The 21,300-nt window shown below is 41.2% G+C and overlaps 1 protein-coding gene across 2 annotated transcripts in view; it reads right to left on the reverse strand.

Moving 5' to 3' along the window:
• Nucleotides 1-718: 718 nt before the first annotated feature.
• Nucleotides 719-21,300, reverse strand: part of wasf1 (WASP family member 1) — a 36,735-nt gene continuing 16,153 nt past the window's right edge. The window contains exons 3-10 of one of the 2 annotated variants that reach the window (XM_058056577.1): nucleotides 20,825-20,959; nucleotides 14,850-15,003; nucleotides 11,232-11,349; nucleotides 5,365-5,421; nucleotides 3,965-4,128; nucleotides 2,650-2,829; nucleotides 2,033-2,574; nucleotides 719-1,841 (exon numbers count right to left, since the gene is read on the reverse strand). In XM_058056577.1, the coding sequence (XP_057912560.1) occupies nucleotides 1,684-1,841; nucleotides 2,033-2,574; nucleotides 2,650-2,829; nucleotides 3,965-4,128; nucleotides 5,365-5,421; nucleotides 11,232-11,349; nucleotides 14,850-15,003; nucleotides 20,825-20,959 (1,508 nt within the window). In that variant the 3' untranslated portion in view covers nucleotides 719-1,683. The remainder of the gene's footprint in view (nucleotides 1,842-2,032; nucleotides 2,575-2,649; nucleotides 2,830-3,964; nucleotides 4,129-5,364; nucleotides 5,422-11,231; nucleotides 11,350-14,849; nucleotides 15,004-20,824; nucleotides 20,960-21,300) is intronic. The other variant, XM_058056578.1, reaches the window with a different exon arrangement.

Raw genomic sequence — 21,300 nt, forward strand, 5'->3', positions numbered from 1 at the left:
TTTCTAAACTGACTTTTTCATTTTCAGATTTTTTTCTGTTAACACTTTATTCTTGTGAAATTATAGCTGCTTTAAAAAAATTTTTATTTTTTTTTTCAAAATGACAGTGTTTCAACGATGTTCTGGTAAATTTCGTATTCCCATAAAAATATAACTTTTTCCTCAACCTAATTTTCCCCCAAATTACAACTTTATTTTGTTTTGCTTGTTTCTCATATTATTACTTAAAAAAGAAAACATATTTTCTTTAATACTATTTCAACTCTATACTACTGAAATGACATTTTGAAATGACAAAATTAGTTTTTGTCATAAAATTGAAACTTTTTTCTCAATATTTTGACTTTATTTTCGTAAAATTATAGCTGTTTTTATTTAATTTCTGGTGTTTTTTTTAGCTACAGTATTATTTTCATAATATTATGACTTCATTCCCATAATATTTTGACTTCATGCTCATAGTATTATAACCTTCCCAAATTACAACTTTATTCCTTGTTTTGTTTGTTACTTATAATATTGACACTTTTTAAAACACCGTATATACTACATAAATATAGTGTCCACGATGTCAAGGATGATTCATTAGAGTTTTATTAATTCAGGCAAACTGTAACAGTTACATAAGTTACATGATATTAATCTTTTTTTTTTTTCATCTTTCGAACTAGGCGTTTCTGTCACCTTTCCCTCCCTCCATCCCCTCCCCTCATCCCCTCATCCCCCAAACATAGAAACAGCAAACCCATACAAGCGCAGGCAAGTAAGTAGTAACGGCACAATACATTCATCAACTCAACAACACGTTTTGTTTTTGTACGGACGATAAGGCAAGTAGAAGAAAGACCAGGACAGACAGAAATGATGGCAGAGAGTCTCAAGCCTGAAAAGGCTGAATCGGACATTTTCCGTAGAATTCAAACGAGGTAAGGCCTCTCGTTACACAGTAAAGGGGTATCCGTGTGTGTGTGTATGTGTGTGTGTGGAGGGGGGAAGCTGCCTTCATTGGTGGTGGTGTGTACGGGTTTGTACCTGGACTCCAAAATCCTGCATACTTAATATTAATTTGGGACAATTACAGAGGCGTCCACTCACAAGTGTCCATATTTGTGGCAAGTACAAGCAATAGGATATTTTTTTTTAAAAAAAGGATGGCTCAGAGTTTCGGCTTTCCTGATATGGATATGAGCACGTGCGGCCCTCGGAGAAAGCCACACAACCTGGGCAGGCAGAGAACTCCATCTCTTGGCGTACATTTCCCTGGGGTTAAAGGTCGGCGGATGGACGTGCAGTCTCCTTCAACGTTCATCCCTCAATCAAACACACACTAGCTTGCTCTGAGGCTACATGAAGCAATCAATGCGGCGGCGATTAGCCTGAGAAAACTACAGGTATGTTAAAAAAAAAAAACAAGACACAGCATTGTGTAATACCATGTCCATCCACTAGATGGCGAAAATGTGCTAAAGAACTAAATGCAACATGCCTTCATGTTTTTTGTTTTCTTTTACAACAGGTAGGAGACAAAAAAAAGTGGTTCTCCTGGAAAGAAAACAGAACTGAATGAATTCCGGACCACTAGGAAGACGACAACAATAGGACAATAATGGAGATTCTCCACAACAAGACAGACAGAAAAGAAAAGAATGTGAACAACAAGCAAGTGTCCACAAGCCGTGTGTATCATTCCATCCAGTCCCCTTCGTCAAACTCAGACTCATCCTCCGAGTCGGAGTACTCCACGGCGATGCGTCGGGACAAGATGGTAGCCACGTCGTTGCCCACTCGCTCGTGTTTAGCTTCTTGCTCTCGCTGCTCCTCCACCTTTCGCAGCTGAATTCCTGGAGAAGGTGAGCAAAATGGAACTTAGCTTCTTTTCTGGTTTCACACACAAAGCAATGTACATTCCAGTCAGACCTTCAAACATAGAAATTGCCATTTATATAATCCATTAAGACCAACTTGTGAATGCAGTATTGTATATAATAATACATAATAATATGTAACAAAGTGTCCAAAACAACGTCAACACCTTTTCGGATGGCCTCCAACAGAACACTGCGAGCATCGCTGATGGGTGGCAGGTTGGCGGGATGGTGCCTTTTGACTCCCATATCATGCATGGAGGAGTGTGGCGGTGGGGACGCCATCGCCCCTGCCGACGGGAACGCCGGCATGGGCGGGGGTCCCGACGGACAAGGCGAGGAGCTCCGAGCTCCTGCGAGGGGCAGAGGAGGAGGTGGCGGCGGTGGAGGCAGGACGGCGCCGTCCGGCTGCGGGCCCTTGTGGGCCGGGGAGGCGGAGGAGGTGTGAAGCGGGGGTGCCACGGGCGGAGGAGCCGGGTGGAGGACGCCCGGGGCGATCTGGAGAGGGGCCGGGGCGGGGGGGATGGCCGTTGGGTGGTGTTGGATGGGTAAGGGAGGAACAGGAGGAGGAGGGGTGCCACGTAAGCCCGAGGACGGTAGAGGGGGCGGCGGTGGGGGGAGAGGGGGCGGCGGAGGCGGGTGGGTGTTGTTGAGGCCTGCTGTCCTCGCTGGAGATTGAGGTCTGCTGTCTGAAAAGCCGGAACTGGAACTACAAGGAGAGAGAAATACATGACGGTTCCTCAGTGCTTCTACTTTTTCTACTTCATCCTTTAAGGAAGTTCACCTGATGACAGAGGGCGGCTTGATCTCTCCCAGTGAGTGCATGGCTGGCGGAGGCGGCGGAGGGTCGTTGGGCCTCGAATACATTCTGTCCCCGCTACGGCTCAGCAGCTCGTTCATCTGGCTGTACGGCAGCGCAGCCAGCGAGAACGGCCCATCTAAATGTTCCATGTACAGCTGGGCCCTGAGAACACAATTACAAGTTGGCACTTTTATACCTCACACACATACAGTATATATACTATACTGTATACATCATCAATTCTCCTTTAAAGAAACTCACATTAAGCAAGCAGTCATTAGCAACACCGGGCAAAAAATAGTCTTACATGCACTAGTGATATGTCAAAGAAGGACACTAATTTCCATCAAATCTTCCTTGTTAATTGTATTTCCTTGGCAAGGGATTTGCAGCCTCGAGGCCCAATTATACACTTTATATAGCAGGTACACCTGCACGCTCTAATGAGGCAGGAGTTGTCCAAAAGTTAGCCTTGGCTAAGATTATAACGCACAATTTTATTTACTTATGTCTTTATGTGACAAATGTTGACACATTTTTTTACTATTATTTGTATTCATTCATTCATTCATTTTCTACCGCTTTTTCCTCATGAGGGTCGCGGGGGTGCTGGGGCCTATCCCAGCTGTCTTCGGGCGAGAGGCGGGGTACACCCTGGACTGGTCGCCAGCCAATCACAGGGCACATATAGACAAACAACCATTCACACTCACATTCATACCTATGGACAATTTGGAGTCGCCAATTAACCTAGCATGTTTTTGGAATGTGGGAGGAAACCGGAGTACCCGGAGAAAACCCACGCATGCACGGGGAGAACATGCAAACTCCACACATTCGGCGAATCGGAGCGCCATGATGCGGCCATCCGATATATATACGAGGGAAATTTAATGGAAATGCATTGGAACGGGACTGGAGATTTTGTCCGAAATAGGCGAAATCCGTTATAAAAAATCCGATATATGCAATGAATTTTTATTGGAAATGCATTACAGAAAAATCGGTTCTTTTTTATCTGTCCGTTGTGAGCGAATTTCCGATATATTCGAGTCCGATATATCCGAGGTTTACTGTAAAAGGAAATACGAAGAAACGGAACAAGATTGTTTGGACAATGACTCTTTTGCCTGCGTAAAACATAACCCGTGGTGCATCAGTGGCCTTTTGATTATTTACCTTTATTTTTTGAAGGACAAATAGCCACTATAATAATAATAATAATATAATAGCATTACATTATTTCTAAGAATGTTAATCCCACATTGCTGCTCATGTTTTACAGGCCGTGTTATACCTGTTGTCAGGGTAGCCAGCGGAGCCGTTGGCCTCCCTGTGCTTGTCGTCAGGTACGTCCTGCGCCAGCTCCGCACCCAGCGCCAGCTTCTGCCACTCCTTTTTGCGGTCGTGGGGCGCCCGAGGCACCTTCTCAGGCTCCTGGGGGCGGTCTATTGCCTTCAGCTTTTGACGGGAGGGAACAGAAGAGAGGTCAGCAGGTGAGATAATGTGTTGTTTCTTTTTTAGTCTAAAACAAAGAATGGCTTTCCTGTTCTTCCTGTTTTCTGTTCTACGTGAGTTTGCCTACTGCAGTTTTGCAAGTGAAGCTTCTATTGGTTAGTTGGTCAGAGAAGGTCTCCGATGTCATCTATCTATCCATCCATCCATCCATCCATCCATCAATCCATCCGTCCGTCCACTGCGGGTATGCTGGAGCCTATCCCAGCTAACTTTGGGCGACAGGCGGGGTAAACCCTGGACTGGCCGCCACTCAGTCTGGACCACACATGAGCATGAGTTGTATTTATGATTAATATGCCTTATTTTCCCTTTTTTGTTAGGTTATAAGTCTAAAAGTGACTATAGGGGTATTACTTCATGCCTGGAGGGCTCTAATAATGTTTAAAAAACATATTCAGAAGATTGTCAACAGGTTTTCTATGCTTTAACTGAAAATGAAAATATTGAATAAGAATAATATATATATGAAAATATTCAATTTATCCTACTTTGTGGAAATTCACTTATGACGATCGGGTCTGGAACATACGAGCACAAGTCTAATATGTCCTATTATGTCGACTCTATTGAGTAATACAAGTGTAAAGGTGACTATAGGGGTGTTATTTCATGTGTAGAGGGCTCTAATAATGTTAAAAACCATATTTCGAAGGTCGTAAACAGGTTTTCTACGCTCTATGAAAATATTGCATTTATAAATAAGGAATCCTACTTTGTGGACATTCACTGTTCGGGTCTGGAACTGTGACAAACAATTTTTTTCCTGATATATTCAAATACAATGATCTCAGAGGCACATGCATAAAATAAACATGTTTAAACTCAAGATTTGCTGAATATAAATTTAATGAAAATGAAATATTATTGTCACCTCATACATCCAACAAACCAATACCAAGCAGAGGGAGAAAATACGACGGTGCTTGCAAAGCAAATTATTTTTGTGGCCAAACGTTAAGCATTGATTTTCTTGCCAAAGGGCACACAAACAATCCAAAAATATGAACAAAAGAACAGGGAGTGCTCACAGAGTCATTAACCAAATGATTATATTTCAATGAGAACTTCACAAATTTATATGGAAATCACCTGACTCATCAAGCAATCCCTGCCTCCTGGACATGCTGAACATTGAAGCATACACACACAAAATAATAATTGCTCTTATTTGTCACATACCTGCCCAGGAAGGTCTAAGTACCTATAGACCTGATCATACATGCGGGGGTCCTGCAACTATAAGAAACAAAAAAAAGAGGAGAAGCATCGGAGGGAGAGATAGTAGGGTCAGGAGGGTGGGGTTGGGTGGGTGGGGGGGGGGTGTTGAACATAACACTGCAGCACACGCGTCAACAACAAGGGAACATAAACAAGAGTGGGTGGCGAGGGCGAGCGAGACGACAAAGGGTAAAAGTGCTGTTAGACAGAAAAGGCTCACAGCCAGGGGGAGGCCGCAATAATGCAGACAAAGTGGAGAGAATAGAGTATGGGCCACACACACACACACACACACACACACAGAGTAATAATAGAGCTGTGAGGTATGGTGCAAACAAACGGAAAGATCATCCTGGAATAGAGGACACCTATAGACTGAAGGGAATGCGTGCGAAAACGCACTCATGCAAGTTAACCTATGAGAATTAACTACATTAAAATAACTACCTGTACATACTACAACAGCATGCCTTTATTCTGCTATATTATGCTACGTACGTATGTGTGTGCTCGTGTCTGTGTGCATGTGGTTGGCGTTGGCGGCCTTCATCAACACTATGTGACTGGCATCCTGTCTTCTTTAGCTAAATGATGTTGCATGGTGGTACTTTGTACTCGACATCCACACTACAAATCCCCTTTAATTGTTTTTCACAACTGGCGTACCGCACTTTGAGAAGCTAAGACCTAAATGACGCGTACACATGGCTCATACCCGCCTGTTGATGACCCCCCCCCCCACAAAAAAACATAATACTTTGCTGTTCTGCAAACTCTATTTAATCATAAAGTTCCCTGGGGCCTCTATTTACTCAACTGCAGAGAGGAAGAGGCATCGATTAGAGCTAAGGCATTTACTTGAGGGTGGGTCTCTTTCTTGGGTTTTTATTTGCATATATTATTGAATATGGGTGCACGGCGACTGAGTGGTTAGCGCGCAGGCCTCACAGCTAGGAAACCCGAGTTCAATTCCACCCTCGGCCATCTCCAGTTTGCATGTTCTCTGCGACTTTGCATGGACTCCGGTTTCCTCCCACATTCCAAAAACATGCTAGGTTAATTTGCAACTCCAAATTGTCCATAGGTATGAATGTGAGTGTGAATGGTTGTTTGTCTATATGTGCCCTGTGATTGGCTGGCGGGGTCCAGAATGTACCCCGCATCTATATGATTTATATGATGCAGCACATATATATATATATATATATACATACATACACGTAATGACCTGAGAGGAGATGAGCATGAGTTGCATACAGTTAGTCAAGGGTTGCTGCTCTGAGTAAGAGACAGGCTGCAGGCTTCACTGCGTGGAAAGCAGATGCCCTGGCAAAGGGGACACACCGCTGGGAGAGGAGCTTACCTCCGGGTGAGTGAGGAAAGGAGGAGGAGGGGTTTTGGAGAGGACGCTTATAAGGCCCTCGGGACACGCATGATAAGGCAATTCCAGCTGCACAGATTTTAGAGAACGTTAGACGCTGGACTGTGGAGGACAAACTGGGAAGCAAAGGTGGGATGAAGGATGATTCCAGAGCTCAGGGATTGATGGCATGGTACAGCTGATAGAGGGTGCAGTTTTTTCAGTTTACAAATCAAAACAGAAAGATAACATGGAAATGGCACAATTACATTGTGCCAGACAGAAAACCAAAATAAGATCACAGGATGCGAAAACTAAAGAAAACCAAAACAACAGCCCAACCTGTCATGCAAAGGGGGGGGGGACATGTTTTTCTTAAAATACTTCTAACCCCCCGGAGTCACACGCAGAGTTCTGGCACTTTTTCTAAAGTTTGCATTTCAGATTGTTTATTTTTTTTAAGATTTTTTTTCCTGAAGCATAAAGTGTTCATCACACCACATTAGTTTCCTGCCGATATCGGAATCTGTAATGAAGTGCTGGATTATATCGGTCAACTCAAATTTCAATCTAACGGTTTTTCACAAATATACCGTATTCATTAATAAATTTTGCTGTTTTGTGGTTGAATATGGCATATTATTAGCATATTAGCATACAAATTAAGCATCTGTAAGCATAGAAATGAGTAAATGAACTAAAATCTACAGTAACACACATGGACGCTACTCTTATTTATGTCTTAAATGGCATTTACTCTTTTTATGTATATTATATTGGGTTATACGAGTGTAAAAGTGACTATAAGGGTGTTTCATGTCTACAGTGGGGGCTGCACGGCGGAGGAGTGGTTAGCGTGCAGGCCACACAGTATCAACTTTGTATATATTATTAGTATCAACTTTGCCCCCCCCCCATGATCTTCTCAAATATTCTTCTCGTAGTATTATGACATTATTCTATATCTTATTTTCCAAATTGTTTTGTTTGTTTCTCATAATATTAACACATGTCTTAAAAAAAACTTATTTTTCTTTATTTTTCATCCCTGACATTATTTTCAAGTTTATAATCGTAAAATTCCAACTTTTTTCTCATTTGTCTTAATATTGACTTTATTCTCGTATCATTACACCTTTTTTTCCCAAAAATACCAACATTTTCTGCATGTTGGTCAAGTGGTTAGCGTGGAGGCCACACAGCTAGGAGACACAAGTTCAATTCCACCCTCGGCCATCTCTGTGTGAAGTTTGCATGTTTCTCCGGGTATTCCGGTTTCCTCCCACATTCCAAAAATATGGCAGGTTATTTGGCGACTCCAAATTGTCCATAGGTATGAATGTGAGTGTGAATGGTTGTTTGTCTATATGTGCCCTGTGGCTGGCGACCAGTCCAGGGTGTACCTCGCCTCTCGCCCGAAGACAGCTGGAATAGGCTCCAGCACCCCCCACGACCCTCGTGACGACAAGTGGTAGAAAATGAATGAATGAATGAATGTTTATTCATAAATCCCTAGTTTGAACCTGCAGTTAACTTGGAGTAACAGCATCATCGACCAACTTGAACTATCCACGGAGTTTCTTTCATGATCCGAGATCTTTAGCTGCGAACCCTTCAGCCTGTCAGCCTTGGTTTTCTATGTGTTACAATATCACTCTGATCAAGCCTGCTGCCGCCTGATTGCACTTGAGCTGTTGCCAGAGCAACCCCGGACAAAAAGGGGTTAAAAGAATAAGTTGCTTTTTGCAGGTTGAGGCTACTTCGCTGCATAGGAAAAGTATAATAATACACATCATCAGGGTTAAAATATCCTCCAAGTAATTCACTGAGGCTAACAAGAAGCTAATGAGATTAAGACGCTGTGTAGGTCTACGTTGTGCCACTTTTCATTCGTCACTTGGTGCTAATACTTGGGCACGGCAGCCACTTTTTTAGGTACACCAGCATGATTCATAAATCTTGTCACGTTTAAATCTTGTGACAGCCATGGTGTTTGCTGCAAAATATATAGGTGACCATCTGTAAGGATACATGATGCAAAGCCATGCAATCATTGCTCACACTTGACCACTCTTAAAATATATTTCCTGTTGGTGAGCGCTCACACAAACCGGCAAATATGCGCCTGTAATTCCTCAAATCCCTCCCCCAATCCCTTCCCCGCCGGGGGTCCGTCGAATAACTACTAGTGTGTCGAATACGGGGAAATGAACTTGCCTTTTTTTTTACGAGCTCAGCCCACCCGGGGGCTTTAATTAGAAGAAAATCACCGAAGGGAGCCTCAGCCATAAACAAGCATAACAACCTAAACCCTGTGACGCAAGTGAAGTCTTATGTACTGTGACGCTTCTCTGATTAATTATACATTTAAAAATCTTCTTTGAATATTTCCACGCCAAAGTCTCTAGTTCTCACTCACTCACACTGCAACACTACTGCGCTTAATCCTCATTGACGGCAGTGTAATGAGCTCTGACTTACTTCAAAAGGGGGGGGGGGCATAACCTGAAAGGAATAACTGGACACGCCTCTGTTTTGCTTGGAGTGGTGTATGGATGTTCATGTGTTGTGTTGTGGTGTTGTGCCTGCAAACAGTCAGCATGCTTATCAGATCGCATACAAAGGCTGTGTGTGTGTGTGTGTGTGTGTGCACGGACGCAGTGAAGTGGTGCAAAGAGCTCTGGAATGGACAACTAATTAAGTGTAATGATCACACATCAAGTAATAACCAGCAGGGTTTGACTGGTGGAAGGGTTGATTCATCTGTAAAACCGGTGGCTCGTGTAAACAAACACCCTGTCATTTCAATCAGCAAGGCTTTGTGTTATCTCGGAAACGTCTTCCTCCGTTCTTTTCGTTAAGCCGTGTTTCCACCAAGCGGAACACTGCATGCTATAGATCAGTCTGGCGTATGTTGGCGCATGTAGGTGGGCTTGTAATACGTGAATAACGTAATAGCGTAGCATACCGGTGAGATCATTTCACCTTCTGTGGTATTTTTTTTGCCTTTAAAGACTTTATTATTGCCCCTAATATAAGACGACAGTTGTTGAATGATTCTTAACTGCTACAGTCGTCCCTTGTTTATCACAGTTAATTGGGTATTTTTATAGAAAATATATAATAATAATAATAAAATAATAAAAATATAGAAACTAGACTTTCTGAATATAGTTTTTACCATTATTAGAGCACTGTAGACATAAACTAACACCCCTATAGTTACCTTTACACTCAATATTCATTTTAAAATCATTCATTTTCTACCGCTTATCCTCTCGAGGGTCGCGGGGGATGCTGGAGCCTATCCCAGCTGTGGGGTACACCCTGGACTGGTCGCCAGCCAATCACAGGGCACATATAGACAAACAACCATTCACACTCACATTCATACCTATGGACAATTTGGAGTCGCCAATTAACCTAGCATGTTTTTGGAATGTGGGAGGAAACCGGAGTACCCGGAGAAAACCCACACATGCACGGGGAGAACATGCAAGCTCGTCACAGAGATGGCCAAGAGTGGAATTGAACTCGTGTTTCCTAGCTTTGAGGCCTGCGCGCTGAACACTTGTCCGCCGTGCAGCCTATTACCCAATATAGTAAAGAGTAAATAAGCCATTTAAGACATACTGTGAATAAGAGTAGCGCTCATGTCTGTTACTGTGGATGTAGCTTATATATTTATTTTAGTTCATTTACTCATTTTTATGCTTGTGAATGCTTAATTTTAGGCAAAAACTGTGTAAAGCTTGCTAAAATATAAATTTTTTTTACTAGTAATAGGCCATATTCATATTCAGAAATTATTTCGGCATTTAAAAAAAAATGACATTCCGAATGTGCAAAGCAAATACCGAGCTAACCAGTTAGCCTCCAGTTTATTTGTTCTCAACATAAAGTGTTTCATATGGAGTGGGGGAAAAGGACATAGCCGGAAGCCAAAAAACCGGAGCACTTCCATATGGAATGGGAGGAGAATCTTATTTCACTCCATCATGTCGGCTATACCATGGCTGATTACATAGCATCATGCTGTGTTAAGATAATGTAATGTAAGGTAATGTCTCATCAATGTAACATTACTGATGCCTAGTGACCAGAACACTATATAAAACTTGTATTTGTATCATAGAAATAGCCTCTCAACTTCTCCTCTGTTGTTTTTTTTGCAGTAACTTTTTATCATCAACCTTCAGGTCGGGAAAAAATATATACCGATCACCATGACACGGTTAGCGTACAATTTCCCCTCAAAATAGCGCATGTCTTGTCGTGTCATTAACACGAGTCATGTAAAAAAAAGTGTTTTGTGTTTATGTTTTTGGATATCGGGAAGGTATTGATTCTGTTACCGTACGTTTGGGGTTTCTAGAGCAGAACGGATGCTAACCAGGTTCAGCTGTATACTGCTTTGTAGAAAACACGGCCAGATACCACATACTATGACCACACATAAGAGGCCTACCTTCTGTTTCCGCCTCTCTTTCCGCTTGTCCTCCGTGTCCTGCAGCATCTTCTCTCTCCACAGGTCGAAAAAGTATGAAGGATTGGTGTAGAACTTTAGGCCTTCCTTCCCGTCATCCCTGCACAAAAAAGGGATCATTGTCCTCATATTCCTAGATTAGGGTTCGGGATTTATCGCCAATACGACCAAAGTAGAAATCACATAACACATAGGTGTCCACTTATAAAATCACTGTTCTTTTCTTTTTTAACTAAATTTTGCAGTGATCGTATTTTTCAGCCGCCCTGAAACAACCGTCCAGATTGTGAGAGGTTTTTGTTGAGGATGGTCGCCAGTGGGAATATGTATGAGATCATAGGGTTGGGAAACATAAAAAGAGTTGACAAGTCGTCACATCTAAAGAGAGAAAATGATCACACGACTTTCATATCACAACAGGGAAAGAAAGGACCCCAACTTTATGATGTTATTCCTCTTAAGGGGTCCGTCTTCTAAGGCTTTTTATCTGTTTCTTCATTATTAACAAATCAAGTCCTGTCCAAAACACACATACCAGCATGACACATTCATTCACTTAGTCTATGCTTTTGTATTCTCACACCGCAGAGAGCCTGTTTCTCACTCGCTTTAAAGGGCTGCTCGGTTGCAAAAGTGACATTTAATAGTGGTATAACAGTAATATGTGGTCGCCGGAGCCTCTTTATGAGCACCGAACATCTCCCTCATTCGTTGCTCTTTGTAAAAATAAAGGCTAGGCTTCGCTTCACATCTTAAAGTAAAGCCTTGAGCTCTGCCAACTAACCGCACAATCAGCTACAGACTGGAAACATTGAGTTATAGGCTAAACTAGAATTATGTTGCTGTTAAAAAGTAGTGTTAGCACTGTAGCTAACATTATAATAGCTATGATAGTGTTGCTTATGCTTCTGTCCTCTTGTCACACTCCTTAATGCAGGGGTGCCCAAGCTGGTTTTTATTGGCCCGCGGAACATTATAATTTAGCTCAAAAAAAGAAAAAATATTTTACAGTCATTTTACAGGAATAAAGTCATTAAGAGAAAAAAGTATATATAATATAATATAATATAATATGACAAATTTTTACTAGAAAAAAACAGTAATGTTATGAGGAAAAAATTATTCAGTTATTTTAGTAGCATTAAGTTGCAATATTAAAGAAAAATACATTATTTCTAATGTCATAATATAATATACAAATAAAGTTGCAATATTTGGAAAGTTAGGTAACATCAAATATTATCAAAATAAAGTCATACTTATGTGAAAGAAATTACAAGAATGTTGAAATAGCAAAAAACAGTAAAAATGAAAAAAAAACAGCCATAACTGCAAGAATAAAGTCAATATATGAAGAGTATTGTATTCTAACAAGAAAAAAGTTAAGAGTACATATTATGGGAATAGAGTAAAAATATTACTTAAAAGATTACTTTTTAAAAAGGGGGAAAAAAGATCCAAGACCAAAGTCATACTATAATACACTTTTCCACCTAGATCACAAAGCCGAGATGCATTTTATTCTTGAAATATTTCACAAAATATCAAAGCGGCCCTTGCATCCTTTTGTTTTTCAGTATGTTGTTCTTGGTGGGAAATGATCCACTTTACATAATTATGGATTATGTAAAGTAGATAACATGTACAATAGCACACACTTTGCCGAAGACAGACGTGAACAAGCACGGCTTGTTAGCATTAAAGCTACCAAATAGAAGCAAAACGATGTGTAACATGACTAATACAGATGACCCAATTTTACAATGAGATACTACAAGTGCAAAGGGAGCGCTGCTAAAGTGTGAGCAGAGTTTAAGTGTTTGCATAAATTATTATGCAAGGATGTGGCGCTGCATATCTATTTTGCTTGTGGACGAAGGAGGAAAAAAATGGGAGCGTTGGCAGCTGTGCGCTGAAGATTTATTTTAGACGCCTGGGTAGAAGTCCCAGTGAGCCTCCTGGTGTGAGGTGTGAAGGAGAGTCAGTGAGAGGACAGAAGAAGAAAAAAAAGATGAAAAACAGGAAGTGTGGCTCTCAGTAAGAGGTCCTGATAAGATCAGGGATGATACTGCGGCCCCAACGGAGTTGAGTTCATATTCTCAAACGAGCTGGACCAAGCTCAACACCACCTTTTAGCCTAACATGGAACATTTTCTGCTCTGCAATATGAATCACATCTGCTGTTGGAAAGACCTCAGCTGGCACCAGACGAGACATTTAAGATAAGAAGAGGATATCACATCACTGATCCAATCCCCCACACCTGCCCCTCGCTTGGTCTCTGCTCGGTCAGAACCTGAGGGATAACACACCCACACCTCTCATTTCAATACCACAGTGTTGCACTCCTTGCTCAACAGCCCGTATGTCATTTTCCATAGACAAAATAGGGCACAACCAATTCTAGAACTCATTTTTCAGCCCTTTGTATTGAGTTGTGGGCTCCTATAGAGCAGCGACACACAATAACCAGCACAGAAAGATTTCCAGATCTTCCAGAATCTGCACCTATTTAGGTCTGTTTTAATTTATTCCACCCACCTCAAGGCATGCTCACTCTGCTTCGGTTTGTCACACTTCCAAGTACTAAAAAGGACTTGTTGTGCAACTAGCTGCCGAATCCAACTTCATAGGAGTTGATAAACGATATGCGAATTAAAAATAAATGGTGATTCTACTTTTAACATAAAGCCATACATGTTGGATGCGGAATCCGATTCGAAGTAGAGACTGTACAGTCCGTAGTTTCTCAAGAAAAGAGGTTACACAGCACCACCCATATAAGGAAGTCTATGTGTGACATCACACAACTCCAGCTTTACCATGCCTTTAGAAACCGAGCGTTTTGAGCCAACCCAAACTTCTTTCAGGGCTCACTTTCAAATGCGCAAAACTTATTATCTCAAACTTTGGCATCGTTTAACACAAGAATACAACATTGTAACTACATTTATGGGTCAGAAAAGTATAAAAAGCATAATAGGTCCCCTTTAAAAAATTTATTTCATTAATCATATTTTTTTCTTTTTAGGGGGGTTTTCTGTACAAGTATAAAAAACGTCTTTTTTTGTCCTTTATTTCAAATTTATGCTCCTAAAATAATTTTTCATTAAAGTTTTTTCCTCATAATATTACAACATTATTTTTGTAAAATCATTCCTTTTTTTTGTTAAAGTATTTTTTCTCTTAATATTTTGGCTTTATTCTTGTGAAATTACTGCTGTTTTTTTTTCAATTTTTTTCCCCAACATGTTTTTGTTAAATTATATTTTGGGTATGTACTGCTTGCCATTAAAAAAAAAACACACAGCCCAAGACCGCAAATGTCCTGCCGGGTCTCACTTTGGACACGTCTGATGTATGGCATTTTAAGTCACTCTCCACGGTCAACCAGAGGTTTGTTGGTCCGTGTTGTAGACCACTGCTTTAGAACACTGACAAGCATATGTGTGTCAAATTTGAGCAGGATTTGTTGGACAAACATGGCCGCCATGAAGCAAAAATGTTTTCGCAGGTGGCAGGAATTAGTAACTAATTGGCCACAAATCTTAAAGATTTGAAGATATCTACATCATGCGTACACTAGCACGAGAATCAGACCTGTAAGGCGTAAGGATGTTGAGAGGTGGCGGTTGCTCGCAGGCCTGGAAGGTCTCCTGCATGGGGATGGGCAGGGACTCGCGGTCAAACAGCTGCTGGTCCTGGATGGTAGAACTCCTGAAGGCTTTCCTCATGGTGATGTCCTGTAGTGACACTGAGGAAGACATGGAAAAGCTACCGTTAACTCAATCCATCTGTTCTTTAGTAATCAGCAGATACGTTTCAGCAATATATCAGTTCTCAACAAAAACGGGAGAAAAACAGCCTTTTGAGAAAACAATACAATACATTTAGTATTTACAATTTTTACTTTTGGAACTGAACTGTGCACCGTGCACGTCCAATCTCTACAACCAAGTGAAAACAGCAACTCTTGAACAGAAATCCACAGTCTGAATTATTCATGCGGAAGTGACAAATGTATACACTTTCCAGCTGCCTCGGGCTAGGATGGAAACAGCAACTAGGGAGGCAATATTCTTTAAGTTATCCCAAAGCATTCTGCCCTAAACACTAAGTATGATAAAGGCAGAAAAGGACTAAATGGACCACAGATCGAGGTGATGATTTCCTCAGACTCCAACCAAACGATGCTGCAGCACACCCACGCGGGATTAGAGACAGATGGGGAAAAGAAGGTGAGGGGAGCTGGAGTGTGGCGAGACGGAAACACTGAAATGATAGAGAGGTAGTGGATGCAACGAGAACCACGCAACTAAAGTGCTAACATTACAGGCACATTTTAAATGCTACATCATGGTAGAGGAGCACAGTGATCGAGCTTACAGCAGCCACGTCTGAAGTCGTCAGAGCCCCAGACTTTATTTTAAGATGTGTAGCAAAGCCTGAGGAAGCACATAAGCACCTCTTCTGTCAGACATGTGGCAAAAAGGTAAGGGGGATGATAGACTGATGCTGTAGGTACGTATTTTACTATTAGAATATCAATTTAAAGTAGATTTGGCATCATAAGGGATCTTTAATCATGCTTAGATTTAAAAACAGTATCCTTATGTAAAGAAAAATATCTTAGTATAGCTACTGGCTACATCGGTGGTGTCCAAAGTGCAGCCTGGGGACTCTTTGCAGCCTGTTTTTTTTTGGCCTGCAGCAAAAATAAAAAATATAATTTAACAAGAAACAAACAAAAAAATGTACAGTAAGTAGGAGCTTTGCAATAATAATTTACAATTAACAACAGTACAACAGTACGTGGTCACTAACAATTCATTCATTCATTCATTTGTTTTCTACTGCTTATCCTCACAAGGGTCGTGGGGGTGCTGGAGCCTATCCCAGCTCTCTTCAGCCTGGACTGGTGGCCAGCCAATCACAGGGCACATATAGACAAACAACCATTCACACTCACATTCATACCTATGGACAATTTGGAGTCGCCAATTAACCTAGCATGTTTTTGGAATGTGGGAGGAAACCGGAGTACCTGGAGAAAACCCACGCATGCACGGGGAGAACATGCAAACTCCACACAGAGATGGCCGAGGGTGGAACTGAACTCGGGTCTCCTAGCTGTGTGGCCTGCACGCTAACCACTCTACCACCAAGCAGAAATTGTTGGAATTTTGGTTGAAAAAGCTGTAATGTTAAAAAAAAAGTCAAAATATTAAGACAAATGAGAAAAAAAGTTGGAATTTTTACGATTATAAACTTGTAACACGAGGGATGAAAAATAAAGAAAAAATTGTTATTTTTTAAATGTCTTAATATTATGAGAAACAAAACAATTTGAAAAATTAGATATAGAATAATGTCATAGTACCACGAGAAGAACATTTGAGAAGATCATGGGGGGTAAAAGAGCAAAGTTGATACTAATAATACACTTTCTCACTCATATCCAAAGCTGAGATGCATTTATTTTCTTGAAATATATATAGTTCCTTCGCAGTTCAAAATATCAAAGTGGCCCCATGCATTTCTAGCAAGGTAACGGTCCCTCTCATTTGCAAGTACCTCCAACACTGCAGTACCTCCAACACTAAAATATAGTGTAGAATATAGTGGAAACTGTGCCACGATGGCTGACCTCTCCCTGATAGAAGAAAATTGTGTTTTAACTCTGCACAGCGCCAGTTGAGATCTGAGAAGATTGATTTTAGCATGCGAGATCACCTCTCTTTGGTGGTGCTCAAATGTAAATAATGTTCTATTTTCCATCTGTGCTGCCCTTCTGTTTGAACCTCAGAGAGCTTTTTGTCCAATATCTGAGAAAGTACATTACCTATAAAGCTCTAATATCCACACAGGGAATCCACATTTCTTGTAGTGTTAGTGTCAGATGGAATTGGAGTCGTGATGGGGGGGTTAACCAGAAGAAAAACACAAAAGCAGAAGATGAAAATATCAAGTCCATATGACAAAGTAGCTGGAAGGATAGCATGAAAGACGACATGAAAAAAAATGGCCTCGAGAGCTTTGTGGTGGCTTTGTGGCCTTCGGTAATAACCTTAAGCCTGTGCAGCGATACAACGGTGCCATTAAATAGTGTGGCAGTATAAGCCATTACTTTGGCGGGCTAAAGTGATAGGCGGAAAGAGAGGCTGACAGCACACAAATAGCGGAAGGGCAGGGATCAATCAGTGAGATGAGAGAGGACAACAAAGACAGAGGAGGTGTTGCTGGCGGTGGGCGAGAAGAGTGGGGGGGTTGGAGAGCAAGGCCTTAAGGGCAAAGTGAGGCTAGGTGCCAGGTAGGTGTTTCCATCAGATTACATCAGCATGCATTTGTGTGATTAAAAGCCACCGACGGAAGCGTATACATCATGGTGGATATCTCCCTGACCTTCAACTGAACACCTCTCCAGTCATCCGCCATGTTCGGGTTACTCTGCACATAATTCACTCCGGCGTGTCCGTGCACACCATGACTATCTTGGGAGGTGACTGCCCATAACTGACGTGCTTATCAGCCAATAAGACAGAACGGATTATATGGTTAGGAATCAATACCGACAAATGCCATGTACATTACAACATGTCTATATATCTTTGAATGGGATAGTCAGATGTCATGTGACTCTGTTACAGGGTTTGTTACATTTGTCATACTGGTCACTAGAAGTTCAACATGGCACCTCATGGCAAAGAACTTTAAGGATATTGGTCACAAGACCTTGCGAGATAAGGCATGGGACAATAATACTGTAAGTAAATAAATTAAAAACACAATAAATGAAAATTACTGGATAATTTTGCCAGCCTCCATATATATCGCAATGCGCATGTTTGTCTATTGGATGTGGCTTCACTCTGTGCATTGGTTTCAGCAACATAGAACAGCGGCAAGAACGGAGGGAGCCCTTTTGTCAGTCATACAGTCGATTTGTCCCGGTGGGTGGAGGCCGGGCTGCTAGCATACACACAGCGCACAGAGTGCAGAAGAGTTTAAGGCAAATTAATGTAGTAGAAATGAAATTAGTAGAATCGTGTTTATGATCTTGTCATGTGACTCAGCTTATTTAGCATATGGAAATGTGGTGGTTTCCAATTTGGTTTCAATGCAGATCCAGTAGCTCTGAAGTTGGTAACCCATAACAAGATGGCGTTTGAAGCTGGTATGGGATCATGTCTACCAAGATCGAAGTGCAAACGGAACGCTTGTTGTGTTGCAGTTAGAGATTAGTTTGTTTTGATAAACGTTTCCACAATGAAAGCGTGATGCTCACCAGTCCAATTCATGCCAGCAACTGAAAAAGAAACACTTTTTTGTTTCTTTACTTTATTTGCGTTTTATTTAAGCTACAAAACGTGTCAGATCATTTTGCCTGACCCTGTACTTATTCTTATGCCAATCATGTTGGACTCAGAATGGGCTGTGAGGACAAATTGCATTTCATTTAGACGTGCATTACATTTAGTAACATGAAAATTGAGCCAACTGATCCATAGTGTCTGTAATTTATATATAAAAATGTAATTATATAAGCAATGTAGAAATGGAAAAGGAAAAGGACATTTTTTTTACTTTTCCGGGGTTGTATTGACTATATAGTAAACACTCATCAACACTTCATCCTACCCAACCCCCAACTTCCTATCTTCCTTCTACAGTCCTGATTTATGGTCCATCCGTCCCCTTGTTCACCCCCCCCCCCTCCTCCAGTCCACTCTTCATGCAGACCACAGACCATCACCATGAAAAGTCATTTGCTGGAGGTAAAAGCATCCACTCTACACTGTGTGTAATGGCTTGTGTTTAAATAGACAATGTGTTGTTTCTCTTAGACCCATAACACTAGCATGTGATGAAAGGGTCTTTTATCACTCTTTTCCTTCAGCCTCTTTCACACCGAGATGCCACAGTTGAACTTCATACACCAGTCACATATAGTCACATATAGACAAACAACCATTCACACTCACATTCATACCTATGGACAATTTGGAGTCACCAATTAACCTAGCATGTTTTTGGAATGTGGAAGGAAACTGGAGTTTCCCGGAGAAAACCCACGCATGCACGGGGAGAACATGCAAACTCCACACAGAGATGGCCGAGGGTGGAATTGAACCAAGGTCTCTTAGCTGTGAGGTCTGTGCGCTAACCACACGACAGCTATGCAGCCCCTTGAAGGTCACATTAAAAAAAATTGACTGAGTAGGTGGTCATCAAACAGAACAACACACTTGCTCACAGTGCAACAAAACAAAACACAACACATCCACGGCAAGTTAATGCATCACATAAGTCAACTACTACTACTACTACTAAGTGGGTGATAAATAACAACCAAACGCTAAATGTAACATGTACAACTGTTATTCCCAGAGCCCGCAAGACATGCTGGGTATGGGCAAATATTTTGACTCATGGGCTGCATTGAGTTAACAAAATTGTCCGGGGGACCAGAACATATAATTAACACACAGACACACACACAGACACAATTTTATGCGTATAATTTTCCTTGTTTTTAATTTTATCTGTAAAAGTGTTATACTATCAGCTGTATGTTCTCATGTCCCTTTTTTCAGGAGCTCTTTAAACATCAACCCACATCAAACTATGTCATTTAATTTTACAGTTTTGTTGTTTTTTGTTTTACTAAATAAGACATCTGACTTGCAAGTCATGTTGCCAGTTTGGATGTTAAAAGAAATACTTACAAAGCAACTGGCTGGCTGGACTCAAAATGTTGGTGGACCGCACATGGCCCCCGGGCCGTAGTTTGCCCACCCATGGTCTAGTAGGTAGGTTACTAGGTTGGTGACTCAAATGTGCCACAGTAGCACTGAAAGTCATATTACTAGCTACAGTTTTGATGTTCAAGCTTTAAAACAATTAATTTGGAAATGCTCGGTGGGCCGGATTACGATGTTTGGCCAGCCTGATGTGGCCCGTGGGCCGCAGTTTGTCCACCCCCTGCTCTAGAATGAACACAGAGTTAGTCTTATTTAAGTAATCTTAAAACCTGCTGAGGTAGCCCTTCCAACCAGACCCAGATAACCCTGCAGGACAACTCTTTCACACTTGACTGCTTTTTTCTGCTGCAGAGGCTTTGCACTGCACATCAATCCTTGCAACCCTCCTGCCCTTAGCGACTCCCTCCTCCACCAGCCACCCCTATTTCCAATAAGCATCCGTTCATTTCAAATTGGAAATCAAAAACCTATTGCCGCATCAAAAAATAACTAGAAACATTTGCAAGCGAAGAAAAGCCATTCGGGCATCTCTGTAGGGATTTGACTTGGCTTCGTGTCGGTGACAAAGAAGCAGTTAGAGTAGAATGGCGCCAAGTCGTAAACAAACAGCTGCTTCATGGGAAATCAATACTGTGCCTTGTGGCTTGATATTAGCCTGCTGTGATTCTCTCCTTTTACTTTTCAACCACCTTCTGAAAAAGACACCTGAATGTTACACGCCTATTGTATGTATTGTATTAGTCACATGACACCAGAGATCCACTTTCTCCTGACAAAGGTGTAAAAAAAAAAAATCCAATGCACCCTACTCACGTTCTTCCTCTTTGGGGTCCAGCTGTGTGACGCTGATGGAGAGGCGGTCCACACGCTCCTGCAGGGAGTTGACCCGGAAGGAGAAGGAGTGGGCCTCATTAAAAAGCTCCCCGAAGAGGTCTTCTGCATATTTACCTAAACACACACACACACATACATACATTACAACCATTATTAATAATAATGATAATAATTACAATAGGGCTGTTGCACCTGCCCCAATAACAATAGTCATATTTAAATAATAGTATAAGAAAATCATAATCTGAAGGAAATCAGATGACATTACATGTCATATATTTTATAATATTTTTATTCAATATATACTTTATTACCTAAAATAATTATATATTATATTTGGGAATTTCAGAAGAAAATTTTTAATAATAATAATAATAGTGTTGGTAGTGATTGGGTTGTATAAGATGGCATGTTTATTATATTTGATGCAATAATAATAATAAAATACATAATAA

This window comes from Doryrhamphus excisus, chromosome 19, assembly GCF_030265055.1.
Source record: "Doryrhamphus excisus isolate RoL2022-K1 chromosome 19, RoL_Dexc_1.0, whole genome shotgun sequence".
NCBI lineage: Eukaryota > Metazoa > Chordata > Actinopteri > Syngnathiformes > Syngnathidae > Doryrhamphus > Doryrhamphus excisus.